General features: G+C 36.3%; 2 protein-coding genes across 11 annotated transcripts in view; one reads left to right on the top strand and one right to left on the bottom strand.

Moving 5' to 3' along the window:
- The first annotated feature begins 2,924 nt into the window (after window positions 1-2,924).
- The window catches only part of LOC113674594 (inhibitor of growth protein 5), a 29,226-nt gene continuing 14,375 nt past the window's right edge, over window positions 2,925-17,775 (top strand). The window contains exons 1-4 of one of the 10 annotated variants that reach the window (XM_089180202.1): window positions 3,013-3,085; window positions 6,196-6,228; window positions 6,639-6,698; window positions 16,910-17,022. Coding sequence is in view for 2 of the 10 variants with exons in the window: in XM_089180208.1 (XP_089036334.1) it covers window positions 3,061-3,085; window positions 6,639-6,698 (85 nt within the window). In the remaining 8 variants the exon portion in view is untranslated. Of the gene's footprint in view, window positions 3,086-6,142; window positions 6,229-6,638; window positions 6,699-13,397; window positions 13,556-16,909; window positions 17,023-17,373; window positions 17,650-17,775 lie in introns of those variants that run through there. The other 9 variants (XM_089180210.1, XM_089180201.1, XM_027191081.2 and 6 more) reach the window with 9 other exon arrangements.
- LOC113674593 (uncharacterized) lies at window positions 3,852-13,205 on the bottom strand. Its single transcript, XM_027191078.2, has 3 exons — window positions 12,171-13,205; window positions 8,213-8,516; window positions 3,852-5,757 (listed from the first exon to the last, which is right to left on the bottom strand). The coding sequence occupies exons 1-3, from the start codon at window positions 12,487-12,489 to the stop codon at window positions 5,505-5,507; spliced, it is 876 nt and encodes a 291-aa protein (XP_027046879.1). The 5' UTR covers window positions 12,490-13,205; the 3' UTR covers window positions 3,852-5,504.

The raw sequence follows: 17,775 nt of genomic DNA on the forward strand, positions 1-17,775 counted from the left end.
TCACTGTGTTGCTGGTCGATTTTGTATCGCAAGAAGGCTGAATATTTCTTTGTTACACTGCTAATTCTTAGCTGCGTATACTACTATTCTTTCCATTCTCAGGACATTCTGCAAATTTTAAATTTGTTTAGTACAGATTGATAGGTATAGTCTTAAAATGTTACGATGAGAACAGGAGCGTAGCTATAAAGGGAGGGGGGGTGGTCCTGGAGCGCCATTAAACCTCACCCTCTCCCCATTGCGGGTTGATCGCTTTCTTTTGTTGTTGTTTTTTATTTCGAGTTAACAACATACAAACCTTATAATTAGGTGGCAAGAAAGGACCAATTCGAAGAATTCACAAGGCATACACCACTCAGTGCTCATTGGACAAAACGTCACTTTCACTAAAACTTGGCGACGACGTGTACACGATGAGATCACTCCACCTCCCCTTTCCTTTGTTACGCCCTTGCAGAAGTACTCTTCTATGTGTTCTAGCTTGAGAAAGTTTATTATAAAATAATTCAAATAGTACGCGCGCTCTGATTGGCCATAAAACCATTTTACATGAGCGTGTGTAAACACGGTTTTCGTTCCTCTTTCATTAGTTATTTTATAAAAGAAATGTAAAATGGTTTCCGTGTTTACATAGCCTGATGCAAACACGCGGGAGGTTGGGAGAACACTCGATAAGCTGGAAACCACTTCGCTTCGCGTCGTGGTTTCCTACGCTTATCTCGTGTTCTCCCAACCTCCCGCGTGTTTACATCAGGCTACGTAAACACGGAAACCATTTTACATTTCTTCATTATGTTGCTCTTTTTTAACAAACAAATAAATTTTATATTTTTTAAGGAAAAACAACCTTTTGCAGCATCGACCTAAATTTCTCGTCAAGCAAGTTTTTAAATGTCATTAATTCTGGTAAATGAAATTAGAAAAATTGTTTTAATATATATTGAGGTTCTCCTCACTTCAAACTGTTAGAATTATTGAAGATCAGCTGATTTTAGGGAGATTATTTATGTTGATCAGTTAACCCAGCGACAGTTGCTACAGACCAAAGCCTAAAAAATTTCTTGTCAAATAAACACTGAGTAGAACAGGTATCGTTTGAGTGTCTCTGTTTTATCTCTTCTTTATATTCCCGCAGTATACGTTCTGCTAAGCCGAGTTGGAGGGATGTTGACAACAGCTCTAGTCGAGAAGTTAACGTTGTTTTATTTTAGTTCAGCGTTAATCTCCTCGACAAATGGTATCTTACAGAACAGTTACGAAACAGGATCAAAACCCAACAGTACTCTGCTAAGCGTAAGATTAAAACCGGCATAAGGGAGGAAAGGGGAGGTAGGATGGTTTAAGTGCTTCTTGGTAAAGTTTAGTAGTCGATATTCAGAAGTGAAAGCGCTCCAGACACAATGAACGGTTAAGCTTCCGGTAAAATTTACATAGATCTTCCGATTCGAAGGGGCGTTAAAGAGAGAGGTGACGGTACACCTAGCAACCTTTGAAAGGAAAGAATCAGCGTTTATTAATTCACGATTACCCGTCCAAAAATGTCCAGGATTAAGAAAATCATAAACTGTACTAATACACAACATTACCTGTTTCTGAGTAAGAGATGATTATCACGAAGACAGACCGATATTATTCGACTTTACAAAATCATTAGCTGCAGCCGTTTTGGTCGCTCTAGCGAGGAGGAAAAATATCTGGCGACGACATTCATAGCTGAAGACGACGATTTGGCGACTTTTGATCGGTGGTAAAGCGGCAAGCTGTAATTTTTTATTGCTTATCGTTTATGACAGAAACAATTACTTGCCATTTTTCTGGCGACCATTTTATGACTCTGAGAAAGGTTTGGCGTGGAGTCCTGAGTTATTTATTGCATAATTAAATTACCAATCATAATTTAGATTTCACTGGTCAGTAAACTGCTTCGAAAGCTAGAATACTTTTAAGCCCTCAACTGGCGCTAGGAGCATCCTGAACCTTCCATAACTCGTGAAGTGGAAAGTGATTCCACTGGTTGTAAAACAAAAGAATCCACTGCATTTATTATGCTTTTCCAAACACAAAAAGGAGATTTTTCGATTTTTAAATTGCGAAAGTTTGATGAGGGAAATGCTTGTGAAAAAAAAAAGCCTAAAACTCGTTTAAATGTTCTCTTGGAAGCCTCGAATGGCGAGTCTACATAAAGTTGATTTTATGTCATTTTCACGATTTGCTACACGTTATCAAAAGAACGCAAAACTGCAACATTGACACTCCGTACTCTGCACAAGTATATTTATCCCTATTTTTGGTCAATTCGTCTCATTTTCTGCTCACCCAGTCAGTGCCGTCAAGCCACGATCAGGTATTCCTGTCACCTTCCTTGGTGGTCACTGTCTTTGTTCCTAAGTAATAACGATGATCCTACGGAAAAGTGAAGAACTGCAGATCAAGTGATTATTGAGGACTGAAATATTTCCAAATGGTTCTGAGAAAAAAAGCCGTGACTCTCCACAGCTAACTGTGAGGTTGTTCTCGCTCTGAATCAGTCAGAACTCTGATTCCCAGATGGTATGAGGCTGATTGTCGATTTCATGGCTGTATTTCAATACCGTTGACTGTAGAAGGCTCCAGATATTTTCAAGTTTATAGCGTTAAATATTTAACATATTTTGAAAATAAAACCTGATGAGTGCGCAGATCAGTAATTCAGTTCGGCTTATCTCTTTTACTGCCAATTTTCAATCTCTACTAGTGCCCTACCGATCGCTTGCAGTTCATTGAGTCTTGACGAAATGAGAAAAATTATCCAAACATATTTCTTAGAAATGTTTTAGGCTCAGCGCTTCTTATTTTGTAGCGAGGATAAAGAGAGCTTTCATGCGTGTCAAAACAGAACAGGTAAATTAACCAGCGTTGAGAGTTGACGTTCCCGCCGCGAGGATCATAAACTAACCAATCACATTAGCTGTAATATCAATTAGCCAATAAGAGTGCTGATTAGTATAGTAGGTAGAAAAGGTCAGATACCGAAGGGAAAAATTTGATTACCAGTTTACTGATCGTTTACTGCTGGTGTCAATGCTGTGTTCTTGGGGAAACGTAGGTTAGTAAGTCATTTTTGTAAGGTTTTCTGATAGTCACAATTTTTTTTAACTTTAGAAAAGGATGAATCGCATGGATGTCTACTTTAGCTGAGAAATTTGTGATAATTATTTGGGCTTAAGATCAATTCTAATTAATTTTCCCGAGAGTAACAAATTCCCTTATCTTTTGAATTCCAAAAGAAAACAACTAAGCAAACTAGTCAATAATAATACTTGCCTTGTTTAATGTTTCACCTAGATCATTTGTTGTTGAAATCAATTCTTGTTGATATGTATTTGTTTAGTGAGTAAACAATCTTTCTGTAATTTATAGATACATATAGTAAATGAGGATCTCTGTTCTGAAAAATTAGTCGTAGTTTTTAAGACTTTAGTATTTGGTGTATGAAGCTTACTTACAGGGGTATGGCTCTACCCGATGATGCTGGTTTGATTCTTTTCATCGCAATTCAATTATTTTTTAATTACTGAGTAATTTTAAAATCGAAAATATTTAGAGGGCATAATTCATTGTGGTTGGCCATTTTATACTTTTTCCTTTGAGATTCCAAAGGCTAAGTAAATGTATATGTTTTGTTATACCCGTTTTACAAATATATTGGATTAACCATAAATAAAAATGCCATTTTTAAACATCTCAGCTGCTCTCGCACTTTACCAGATCATCTACCTATTATGCAGCCAACAGAGTCACAAAGGCTAGGAGAATACCAGGAATTGCATACAAATAAAATGATGTTCAAATTATGAGCTGCATCAAAAAAATTGAGTGAATAAGTTTTCTTTATTTACAAACATATTTGGTAGTATTTCTTATATTTATATATACAGCTTGTTCTATGGTCACCCCACTCTTCTATCCCACCCCAATATATCATGTTACACCACAGGGAGTAGTTAGTAATATTTGCATTGTTAACTAACTTCGTTTCATTTACCCTTTGAGCAGAAATTATTTAAATAAATCTAATGACATAGTTCTACAGAACAAAAATTATCACTCAGGCTGTGACAAGACAGAAGTCACCTATTAAAAAATAAGTGATAAATTGATGATAAGGTTACAGTGGAACCCTGCCAACTCAAACCCCCCAGTAATCTGAACAAGATCAGATTTCCCTAACCGATTTTTTTCAGTCATTTATCATCAGTTAACTCAAACCCCAGCCAACTGGACCCATTTTTTGTTTCCATTTGGAGTTACAATTAGCTGGGTTCTGCTGTACCTTAACCTTAAGAGAATTTACTCCACCTAAAGAAATTTTATTTGTTTGGGAGTGTTCTAGAACTTCTTTTATCTTGTGCAACATAATGGTTCTCATTAAACCAGTTGTAAGAGCATGAGAAGAATCAATTTTAGTAAAAAATAAATGTAGTCATCTAATAACTATTTGTTTTATTCAAAATGAAGTGAAGAACACTCATAATTTTCAGAGAACATCCTTGATGCTTATCTATAAATATATCCACCGGATATGAACAAAAAAAAATTCAAACACTTGAATTGTTTATTTTCATGGCGCAATGTGGGATATTGTTAATATGTGTTGTGTTACAAAATAATAAATTCAGAATGTACCGGTCTTGCAATCCCAGTGAACATGATGGAATTTTTTGCAACTAGATTGAAATATTTACGTTATGGCTAAGACAAATTCTTTTTTTTCTAACAAAAGGGTAATTTCTTATCAAATATTTTTATTTAAGAGATTGGGACCTCTTAAAGATTTGCAAAACTAAATTTTTTCTATACATTTGGTTAAGCACCCTGCCACTTAGATTTTGTTGGACATCATTTTTCAACTGTTCAGGAATTATTGGTTTTGGCTGCTGTGTATTGACAGTCTATCACTGTCTTTTTCCCAGAAAAATAAATAAGTTGAATCCTGATGTTCAGCAATTTATGAATTAATGCATAAAAGAAATAGGTCACCGTTTGTCCCAGTTTATCTAAGTATTATTTAATATACTATTTTATTAATTAATCTATTTATTGTTATATTCAACACGGTTACAAAGCACACCATGTGTTCAGTCCCTGTCATCACTTGATGCAGAAACTCCAGCACTTTCCTGTATACAACAAGAGATTTGCCTACGTGAAAACTTTTGGGTACACAAACATAGGGATTTTGTTGATGGAAATAGCATCTTTGTATACAGCAAAAATTCCATCACTTCCTATTTAACCAAATTTTCCAGAATCTATCCCTCAGTGAAACCACACCTTTAACTCTCTCTATTGTTACAACTATTAGAATCCCTGTAAAAAGACCCTTCAGGTATCTACTATCAGTCAACCTTTTGTATTAGAGTCTAGCGTACCTTACTTCTTACTGAGCTGAACTAAGAGCTCCAAATCCAGACCTCAATGTGATCTTAATTGATTAACACTCTCTTGACTCTCCATGTCAACTTTCAAAAGTGAGCCACAATTTCAGATAACATCTGAGAGTAATTCTGCTCAACATTTAAGGAAGGTAGTGTCACAGACTTGTCACCATCATGGACTGACACACAAGAGAGTGACGTGTTGGCTCCTGGTGTTTGCTTGTTGTTTTCAAGGGAAAGCTGAGGAAACAACTTTTCTGCTAGGCTGGTCATCATGCATGGGTCCTCTTCCAATTTTGGTAGTTGGCATGGTGTTAAATCAGATTGTACCCTTCTAGGTCTGAAAGACAAAAAAGTTAGATCTTAACATTTATGAATTAAACTATGTACAAATAAGATGTTTCAGTCAAATGTACTTTGAGATAAATCTCCTTAATCTACCTACAAAATACTTTTTAAATTAAATTCACACAAAAGCCATTTTATGAAAAATGATCAACACAAAAATTTTTGAGGCAGACAATGTGCCAACAGACCAACCAATACAAGTGACTGAATGGTTAATAAGAAAAATGACTCAGCCACCCAGTTTTGTGAGTTTCTGAAGCTAAATTTTGTAGTGTCCAATAGAGAAAGATGTAGCACGTTATAATAATGTAGCTAAAAAATCATCAGAATGGAGGCAGTAGTTTCAACTACAAATTAATGTTGTTTCTCAAAATAAATTCAATTGAAAATGATGTTAAAATACTTTGATGCAAATTTTTCTTTGTTTTAGGACTAGGCTTACCTTAAGGAAACAAAAAACAAGGTAACTTAAAAGTCACTTTGACCTGAAATTTATTTTAAACTGCAAACTGCTCACCCTGAGATTGTATATATGTAAATGCACAAAAACTTAGTTTTCTGTTGTTCTTTTTTTGTTGTTGTTGTAGACAGTGCTAAACATTTTCATATATAAACAGTATACATGTGAACATGTAATTAACCATTGCTTATTCATGGTTGAAACAGAGAAGCATGCTAGGGCTGATGCATTCCTTGTAAATTTTTCCCATAATAAGTTCTTGGACACTAGTTTTAGTTTAAAAAACATTAAACATAGGTTATGAAAGTTCATTATCAACATCTATCTAGATTCTTCCTTGTGTGATGAGATTTAACATGCTGTCAATATTGTATAAGATTGTTTTTCAGTTATTCACTCTTATTTTTTCATAGAGTCATTTACTTCGCCTAGTCAGCATTATGTCTTCATCATGATTATGGATATCCAGAAAGGTCAGTTTCATAATTTAAATGGAATACTGCAAAAACTTGATCAGTTGTAACATATGTTAATTTTGAGTGTGAACATCTTTGTTAATGATATTGATCTAATGTCAAATATTTCTATTTTGATTATTGTAGAGGAGTGTCTCAATTAATCATCGAGTGCTTGCTTCTTGTCCTTTTCATGCCATTTTAGGGCAAGGAGTGCCGGAAAAATTTGCTTATATTGTCAATATCTTCTCATGAATAAACTTTTTCCTTTGTGCAATATCAATCCAACAATGAACTCATTCTTATACACACAGGCCTAACAAACACAGCCTCCAAATTGGAAGTGGAATAAATTACCTTAAGTTTACAAGTAGCTCACAACAGGATTAAGCCAATGTTATGATTTTTACCAATGGACAAAAGTAGCTGAGATACTGTGTTTGCATGGAACAAAATGATCTAGATCTGTTTTGAAGTTTACAAATTATTGAGCACACAAAAGCTTGGTTAGTCACACATGATTGATGATATGGTGAGCAACTGCATGACTTGACAATATAAAAGTGGCTGAGTATTGGATAGCAAGGTCACTTGCAAAGTTTCAAGTATTACCAACAGTATGTGTATGTATATATATATATATATATATATATATATAATGGTTAGGAACCTAAAAGACAAGAGGCTCAAAAAGGCCTCAGAATTTGTTACATCTGTATCTGAAATGTGTTCATGAGTTGGAGAGGTACTTAATATTTTTTGCTACAAGATGTATATTTGCCTGTAAACAAAATTTGCCTATACAGTGTACGTGGCTATAATTATAGGATGTATCTAAACAAAGATGCAAAATGTAAAGCAACAAAATAGATTTATACTGTTTTTTTAAATAAGGATTTCACCTCAAATTCCTAACAACACAAATTCTTTGGCTAAATTTGTCAAATTTTAAACTGGCATTTCATATTCAGGCTAAAACTAATTGAGGTAATTAATCTGCAACCAATATGTATCACAAAAGAAAACAAAGCAGGGGTTTGTGGTGAACTGAAGTTGCTGAATCACTTTTCCCCATGCAACATCAACACCCCACAGGGTGATAAACAGATTCATTAATATTGCATATTCTTCAAACTTTAATTTTGATAATTTATGAAAAAAGGGATAGAGAGAATTTGCAAACTAAGATCACATTGGTTTTAGAGTTACCCACAAAGGAACAAATTTTCCTGTTGAATGTCAATAGTCATGTAGCAGAAGTCTTAAATTGTAGTTCAGGACCCAAAAGATTTTGTGATGGTTGCATTTACTGAAAACAAAACAAACAGTAGAAAAGTACTTTCAGATACTAGTTGTGTGTTCTCTTATAAGCCAGGTATTTGATTACTTGTCTTGATCAGTTGCAAGACTTGCTTGAGATAAGTGTATCTAAAAGATAGTTTGTAAAACAACATTACAGGCATGCAAAGGTCACATAAACTTAAAAGGCATGCAGACCAACAGGTTATGTTATAATGATGATCAACACTCACCTTCCTCTTCTGATCACAAATTTCTTAGTCTTATCCTCCTCTACTGTCTCAAATAATTTTAACAGCTGCTCTTGTGGAGAAGTTATTACAAGTTTTGGTTCCTTTGGGGGTCGTGGCAAATACTTCTCCTCTGGAGGAGTCACTGGTCTTACTTTACTAACATCATAACTTGTATTGTTGGCATTATGAAATAGTGGTGGTAATGATGATAGTGTTCCTTCTGTGCTTAGTGAGCTGTTCTGGATGTTCTTTGGTTCCTGCCAGAATGACTGAGGTAATGCTCTCATTCTCATTGGCAGAGGACCTGTCATATGCAAAAGCAAACCCTGAGTTAACCTGTACACACAGGTTTTGGCCAACAGTTTATCTTATAAGGTAATTTTGTTTCAACAACTGAGTTGATGATGTAAATTGTCCACCATAGAGGGTTTCTAAACCTGACATTTTGAGTGTCTGTGCTCTTATGAAGGGCTGATGCTCAAAACACCAGCCCTAGAAACTATCTACAGAGGCCAATTTACATTATCAACTCAGTTGATAAACCAAATCACCTTGTTGTACCCCCACTGACACTCCACTGACTTATCCCCTTTTATTCATTGGCAGTTTACCTAGTCACAAGTAATTAAAGAATAGTTGTCAATTTGCAAATAAGTGTTTATGATTGATGATATACTCATTTAGTAGTACTGTATCAAAATAAATTAAAAGTATACCCCTTCTAAATTCTTGTATTGAAGCCAGACATGTATCAACCATGGTAACTTCTCTGAATTATGACATAGCGGCTCCTTAAAGTACTTAAACTTAGTTTGATAGTGAAGAACTGGCAATGTTCCTCTTTTAAAGTATATTTCAATTTAAAATAAAACATCAGCCATACTTTTAATAAGAGCTCAGCAGTCTAATAATTTTAACATATCTAAATGAAACAAAACCTATCTAATCTACACTTTTCATGTCACCTGAAAAACAGAGACAAAGTAAGACATGTCAAGCTCATCACCAGATGTTATATTTTTGCAGCTTGGCAGTAGACATTTAATATCACCATGTACACCCATACAACTAACATTACAACATATCCAGCCAGACTGTCTGGCTAACCTCATGACTCCTTTTAACCAAAGCTTTTGTTACCTAAAAACCTGTTATTGATGTAAGGCATGTTACTCTTTCCACACTTTGTCAATAATTAGTTGATCTGAAAACTTGTTTTCTACTTGCCATGTTTTTTTAATTGAAACCGTAATGTATGGCTAATACTATTCAATTATTACGCTATAAAGTGAACTGAAAAACATTTTATCCCTAATTAAACTGAAGCAATTGGCTTTAGATGTAGATCATGATTATCTTTAGATAAGGTCCCTTGGTTAACCCCTTAATATATTTAATATTTAATCTTAACTTAGATCATCTTTTAAAATTTACAACTGTGATAAGCGGCACTTTTTTTCAAGCAAATATCTAGGAAAAAGCACTTGAATGAAATGTAGTTGGTTTTTTCAGGAGACGTGATTTCCATCTAAGTTAATATCATCATAACATGAGCTCTTTGAGGAGCGTTTTATTGTTGCTGGATCTGTTTCTCGTGGTAACCAATTATTTCATTACTTAGGCAGCTCTTAGGTCGGATTGAGAACAGTTAAGAGATTGTGGTTAACTGATACTAAAGTTGGATTTTATATCATTAGAACAATAGCATTCCAAGTTTGGCAAAATCTTAAAGAACAACAAAATAAGAAGCTGCAAGCATTTGGATTAATTCCATAATTTGTCATTAATGTCACTAGAACTAAAAATATTGCACTAAATTTGAAGTTTTGTTGCTCATTTTTGTGAGATTGGAAGAGAAAAATTGAAAAGATTGAAAAGGTCTACCTTTGAAAATTGTTGGTTACAGTATTGTGTGATAAAGTAGCATGTTGATTTTACAGCAGGAAAATGTTGATCGATGCGTATTAAATGCACAAGCTTTATTTTTGGAACCGTTGATCAGTTGTTTAAAAAGACGTACATATCTGGTTTGCTCTGCAGTATTCACTAGAGGTGTTGTTTATTGTCCAACCATGCACCACTGCACGCGCGCCAGTTTGTGTGAGACACTCTATTGAACTCCGATAAAAGTGACCTTTTGCAGTCTTCCACAAATCGCATTATCATACTTAAAAACCTTGGTCAGTCGGCACCGGAAAAGTGAAAGAAAATAAGTTATATTTTAGCAGAAAATATTTTTCGCTGTACATTTTGAATACAAAGTTATTTGCATTAAAGTCTGACCTTGAAGGGGGTAAATTTTTCGAAAAAGGAAAAAAAACTGACTTGAAAGCGGAACGGCACGATTTTCTCTCTACTATATCTTTGTAGTGGAGACATTATAGATAAAAAATAAGAATACCTTCATTAGTTTGTCAGATACTAAGTGAAAACTTGCTGCCCTTTGGCAATATTACGCACTAACATTTACATACCACACTCATGTCGCTAATTTTTGATTAGATGCGCATTTCTTTCAAGTTCGATATTACATCTTAAATGGAGCTGTTCGGTTAGACCTGTTCTAAAGATGATATCTTATACAGTTGTGTTAGTACATCTACCCGAGTTCATTTATCCAAAACGTTAAGTGGTTGTGGACACTTAGTGATGATGCCGACTCTATACACTTGTTGCATTATATATTAATGCCCGGTGAGCAATCTTAGTGAGCCGCTTGCCTTTTGAGTCACTTCAGTATGATTCATTTAGGAAAATGCACAAAACAACATTTTCGCAGTCTGTTTTACTCCTGGTTAGACTTTGTCTCACAGAAGGTGATTTGTTGTTATCATGATGTTTGCGATTTGCATGACAAAATGATTGCCGTTGTTTGGTCACGAGATATTTTATTTTTAATGGCTTTTTGACATGGTTAAAACTGATTTTGCATGTTCAATGGCGAATTATCGAAAAGAAAGAGCAATCGATGTGCACATGTATTGGTTTTAGTATAGACGGTCCTCGAAAGAACTTTTCAATAGCATGAAGGGATTATTTTCTTGTAGTAACTCAAAACATGACCCTTTGATTTTGTGTGTCTGAGGATTTTGGAATCACTGGAGCTTGAAGAGCGGTTCGTTCTAAGAAACACGAAGGACAGACGCCGCGAATCGCTTAGCTTGACATAACCATGCCGCAAAAGAGATATTTGTTTTTGTTCAAGAGTCGCTTGCCCGGTAGATTAGTGTATCTGTAGCAAACTCATAGAAATTTTTGTAAACGTCAATTGAGCCTGGACCTCGACCCTCTGTGCAAGTGAAATGTTTATATAAAACAAAGAGCCACAAATAAATACGGCGACAATATATAAAGCGATTTTCAAGAAAAATATGTTTGTTAGGTAAACGATGAACGAAACAGAAGAGGGATTTTGATGCATACTTGTGTTTGAAAAGCAAGGCTAATAGTGAGACCGGTGCAAAGGTACAAATAGACTCGTTCTTGTGTAAGGGAAGTTCTTATTCCCTCATTAAAAACAATTCCCATAGCGGCAGCACGCAATGAATCAAGTCACGTATGCCCGGGCTGCTTTGATTGATAATCTTGACACAAGCCAACATCCTATATCGTACATGTAGTCTCAATACAGATTCACTACCGAACAAGCTTAAGCTCACTTCAAAATAAATGAGACGAGATGAAATCACCACGCCGAAGGGCGCTCTGTTGCTGCGATGGTACAGTGAGCATGATCAAATTGGTTTAAAGCCCTGTTGGAGTAAATTTATCACACCCCAACCACAAAATATCAGCCGTCACACTATTATGGGAAATCTGAATGGTTATTTAAATGAACTCGCGGTCGAAACACCACAATGGAGTTAAGATGGATCGTATTGGGCTTCTGTATAGCGAACGCAATCGATCGGAGGCATAATTTCAGTAAGAGACGTATCACTTGATAACACGAACTCACCTCGCTTCGGTTTCAGTCGAGCTTCAAGTTTATTAAAGTCTGGAGACGTCTCTCTTCGTTTCAAAGCGAGGTTCCCTGCTTGGGAGAGCAAAAGTCTTTGTTTTCGGCCTCTTTTAGATAACTCCTTAGCCGGAGTTTCGCGGATTGGTAATAGTGCGGGAGCGCCAACCCTGTTTAGCGAAAGACTCTTGCCTCTTACTACCAGTGGTGGAGGCGATTGAGGCGAGGAAGGTCCGCATGGACTTGGCGGAGAAATACTTGGAGGAGTCCTCCAGTTCAAGGTGTCCTTGTGCTGAAGTCTTTTTCGTTGAGGATCCATGCTACAAGGAACTGCCAAGTCACTTTAGTACAATAATTACTCTTGCTTGTCCCTTCCGGTTAGAATACTGCAGTCAAATAAGTGGCGGTGTTAGGTTTCGGGTTCAGTTTAACACAGATTATCTTGCCCCGTTGCAAAATACCTCTCGTTTGAAAATCCTAGTTGATGACAGTTTATTCCCATTTCAAGCTAATGCTGGAAAACTCTACTACGCGTCAAGAGTGATTCCCGCTCGAATCGAACAAGTGATCGCTCAGTGATGGTAACCATGTGTTTTCGCGCGTTACTAATAAACTGTGGGATTGTGAGCGTTATGTGATTGGTGTATATTTACGTCACCAGCTCCTCCTTCTATTGGTTCAGTTCACGCGTTGCGGGCTTTTGTTTCAATTGTTGTCTATTGTTGTTAGGGATTCGGCTGGAAATTTCCGACACATTCCGCAAAGAATTTGCATACTGTTCAGTTTAGTTCATTTCTAAGAATGGAACATTCGTCAGCCTTTCTTCTGTTAATTATGTCACTGAAAAAAACAACAGCGTGGGATTTCTGCATGCAGAACAGATCAAAACAAATTCTCAGAGAAAACTAAGAGAGTTAAGTAATCACTATGTTAAGTACCTCAATATTCGACTCGTCTACGAAGTGAAATACATACATGTAAATCCGTTGAACGCCGTTCCTTATGTCAGTGTTTTGTGGTAAATAAAAAAAAACTGAGAAACACTGAAGACCGTGATTTCCGAAGTAGTCTTTTACAACAATGACCCGAAATGATACAAACTTTCTTGCTGAGTGTTCTCGAAAATGTGGATGAGTTTCTTACTTATTGGAATATCGCAGTCAAAACATACTCGAAGATACCAATTACGGTAAAACTGAACGGATCGTTACCGCGCCCGTTCTTGGCTGCCTAGAGACCCTGAAAAACAAATTCAGACGTGTGCGCGGGATCCGGAACTCAAGGCAATATTTATCACAAGCGTGAGGCTATATAAGTTCCAGGTCAGCCTAACGTTGTCATCCTTAACGGGACACGTATTCATAAAAGGCAAAACCTATTTGTATGTAAGTATTCCGGCTATGCGTGGAAGTTAACTAAATTGGAAAATAGTCCGCTAACAATATTTTCGTGGGAAGGTCCAGTTGTTTTTAAAGTGAATATTTTTAGGTGCATTCGCGTGACATTGGGACATAACAGTGAAATGGAAAGTGATAACCTTATCCAAGTGAGCCTCCTAACCTACAGTGAAAGCAAATGGCCTAAAATAGCCTTGGGAGACATAGTGTTCATGCCTGAAACTGATTTGTTTAGTCGACTTTTTTCGGGGGAGGTGGCGTAGTTCCTGTCTAATACTGCAGATTATGTTCGTTTTTTCGGCCATTTTATCTCCATATTCTTCCATGTTTATTTTTTTGCTGAAGTTTCGTACTTTGCTGTGAACAATGTTACTTACACAGAGGAAGGAAATGGGAGAAATCCTTACAACCCTTTGAAAAGTCCTAGTACTGTTTTCTTTGGAAAGATCTGCCGTTCTTTAGTTAACTTTACAAGTGCAACGATTGTCTTGCTGCTTTGAAAGTTTGTAGATATATATCAGTCTTCACAGTTTATACGGCAAGAGTTTAGTTTCTTCTTGTTTATTTTTTTTTTTTGTAATTTTTTGCAAGCCCTTAAGCTTCAGCCTGTGTGAGCTCCTTTCTTCCCCCCCCCCCCCCCCGAACAGAATCATTGACGCAACGTCTGTTACGTCAGGATCCCGTCTGTTACGTCAGGATCCCGTCTGATTGAAATAATCAGGAATCACGCTAATCAATGAGAAGCAGACACCAAAACAAGTAAATGCGATAAGTTGTTGTAAATAGCCATACGTCAGGGAGGGAGATAGCGTGTGCTCCTGACGATGACTGCTATTACTTTACTTGAGATCAGCCTGATGATTGATCGTTTCTTTTTGTCCGCACTGTGTTATTTTTCCTAATGGCCGACCTCCAAAGTTTTAGAACGTACAAAATAATTTAAAGGAGCTTCGTTGGTTAAGATAATCCTGGGTAATTATTCAGTGGATACAAAAATCTTTTTATTTTTATTTTTATTTATTTATTTTTTTTTACTGACACTGGTCTCTGAATGTACATTCAGCTTTATTGGCCAGAAACCTTCATGTAGTCTAATGTACCTTTATAAGAACTAACAAGATTTTCATACACCTGTAACAGGCTTAATCCGACACTCTTTTAGAATACCTCATCGAAACATTCCGATGGTCGCAATCTAATATCGCCGTAGACAAAACATTGGAAAGAACATGTTTCCTTCCGACCCTCACGAAATTTAATCCTTATCTTTGTTTCTTTTGCTCAGAATTATGTAATTCAACACGGAAAAACCGCGAAACTATTGTTTCGTGTTGCTATTGTGTAATTTTTTGGTTTATATCGTTTCACTCTTGTCTTATGGCGCCTGCTCTTCCGTTTTAGGAGACAAGTGACGCACTTTTTTGGTGGAAATGAACATCTGCTGTCACCATGTTTTTCTCGTTTTATTTCCTTGCAAAGAACTGCTTGTTTGGGTTGTAGTCGTAATGTAAATATTGTTAAGACAAGTTCTAGCGACTTTTTGCGGCAAGGTTTATCAAAGTTAAGCTATCGATGGCACGCGACACCGTGAAGTCGATGGTTTTCTTCCGCTAATTTTTGATCTTGTTTTTTAATATTGCTAAACTGTGAAGCTATTATATTGTTAGAACTCAATCAAAGAGTTGGAAGGAATTCTAAATATGAGATTCCTTTGTTAAAGAAAAAGTCGACACAGGCTGGTCTGATAACAGGTGTAACAGATGTTACTTGTTTATCACATAACTCAACCTTTTCATACTTTATCAATTGTTCCTTTTGGAAAAAATTTTTTTTTATAATTATTAAGCCCACTGAAGGTATTCATCAGTTTGCTCTTTGTTTGTTTTCTCTATATTTTTACTGGTGATCGTCTATTTTTATCTGACGTTATGTATCGTGGTTGTGCCTTGTTGTTTTAGGCATCAAATGGTTAAAAGGAGACATCTTTAGCCATCGAAAACCCAGGATACGGAACTTTATTACCTGGCTTCGATTAAGGCCGATTTCCCAAGGTTTAAAAGCTTTTCACCAGCATGCGTGTAGACGGCCTAATAATCTTATCCTAGTATGCACGCATATTCTTTGTGTTTACCTTGCATAGTAATACTTTTTATTTATTACGAGTGCGTTTTTCTGAGCACTTAAGGTCAAGTTGTCTATTCGTTCGTGTTTCATTTGTGCGAGTCGTCTTCTTGATATTTAACAATCTTTATTAGTTTGCAAATCATCAAGGCATGTTTGTAATTTTTGAGTATGTGAAATAACGTTCACCAAGTTTCCCAAATTGCTGAAATTACTATAGATCGTTCATCAAACCTGATGTCAAAGAGTTCTCCGATAATATAGGAAAGGAATTCATAATTTTAACACTGCTTACCACTTCCTTCAATGAGGAAAAAACTCTGACATTATTCATCCTTTAGAATATATTTGACACCTAATTTAAGCTGCAAAAATGTGTAATAAGGGGTTTTGTTCTAAGTCGTTTCGTCACAAGATTTTTCCTCACAAATATTTCTGGACTGAAAGGTATCCGTTGTCTGTGAAATGCTATACTCTGGCTGGAGCGTGCCAAGATAAGAAGTGCTTATTAAGCCCATAGATGAATGACAGATTACTAAATTCCAAGGGTTTATAGTCGGCCTTGCTGGAGGTCGTAGAACGGGCCTAAGGCGGTCAAGTTTAACATTGTTTGCCAAAATCGAGAAACAAGATCAGCAGAGAATACTAGTATGAAAGAGAGCTATGCCTAACTCTCGCCAAGAAACGTATCTGTTAGCCTTACTTTGCCTCTATGAGCTGGTTAGCTGAAAAAGGTATTACTTTTCTAACAAAGGATAGAATACACGGCAAACTTTAAAGCATAACTTTGTGGGATTAAAATTTCTTTTTATTTGTTCTCCAAGGTGTGTAATTGCTACCGACAGTTATAGTATAACAAGCGTTATAGGATAAGAAACCATATATGGTCTTTAACAACTCATTCATCGCGGTCGTAAAGCTTCTAATAGACACATGCATGACGTATCAGTCTTGTTCGCTTGTCGTTTCCTAGTGTAAATTTACGAGCTTTTAAAATCCAAATGACACTTGAAATTGTTCTTAGGTCGAGTTGCTGCGGGTCATCGGATTTTCTACTCTTCGTAAAACTCTATTGAAGTAGTGTTAACTGTTGAATGAGCAAGTCCCTCTTACATCGAAGGATATGGAAAACGTTTCACTTTATAATTTTTGTTTTCGTCTTCAACGGTTATAGTTTATTTGATAGGAACTTTTTTATTTGATAAGAACTTTTTTTATCAGATCCACTTGTCAAAAAAATCCCTTTCCCACTACGAAGCCCCAAAGAGTTGGTGGAAGATGGAGGTCGTCCAACGAGGGCATTAATTGGACAGATATGTGCCTTTATCTGGATGGTTTGTGCTGACTCTGTCTTCATGCATGTACCTATCTTTCAAAAACTCAAGAGAGGCATATTTGATAACAGTCTATAGACCTTCGTTTGGCGTCATCTCAGCATAACTTGCTTTATTTCCCTTTCTCTTACTGATCGTCATCTTGATTTCACCCTATTAAAATGTCGAGATTGTATTTCTGTCTGCGTGTTAAAATCGAGTAATTGTGACGCCACAGCTTTGCATAAACATCCCTAGCTTAATTTTTAACAAAACAGTTAATGGGAGTTGGCGGCGGTATCTTATTTGTTTTTCTCTAGAGGTCAAGGGCGACCGCCTTTCGCTTTCGTGCCTGAAAAAAAGAACCGATCGGCGGTTCACTTTGTTTGTCGGCGAGTAACGAGCCCGCGGTCTCTGAAACCAAATTTTCCATCTCGTAATCTTTTTGGCATGGAGGTAAGAAATCACAACTACTCTCCGAATGCGAAACAATAATATGAAATAAACCTGATTACGTCTAGGCCAATTCTCTTGAATTTCCGGTAGTCTCTTGGATGTAGAATAGATCTTGTGGTCTCCCGTGCAGTGCCCTAAAACTCTCGTTGAAAAGTGAGTTGCAAATGTTTTTTGTGAGAGAGGCGAAATCAGGTAAGGTTACTACTAAAAATAAGAAAAAAATTGTCTGGAAGGGGGAGTTCTTGTTTTAGAGGTAGCTCTATTCTATGGAAATTAAATTTTATTGTGGATTTGGCGACAGTTCTTTTGGAGAGACCG

This window comes from Pocillopora damicornis, chromosome 8 (genome assembly GCF_964200805.1).
Source record: "Pocillopora damicornis chromosome 8, jaPocDami1.2, whole genome shotgun sequence".
Classification (NCBI taxonomy): Eukaryota; Metazoa; Cnidaria; class Anthozoa; order Scleractinia; family Pocilloporidae; genus Pocillopora; species Pocillopora damicornis.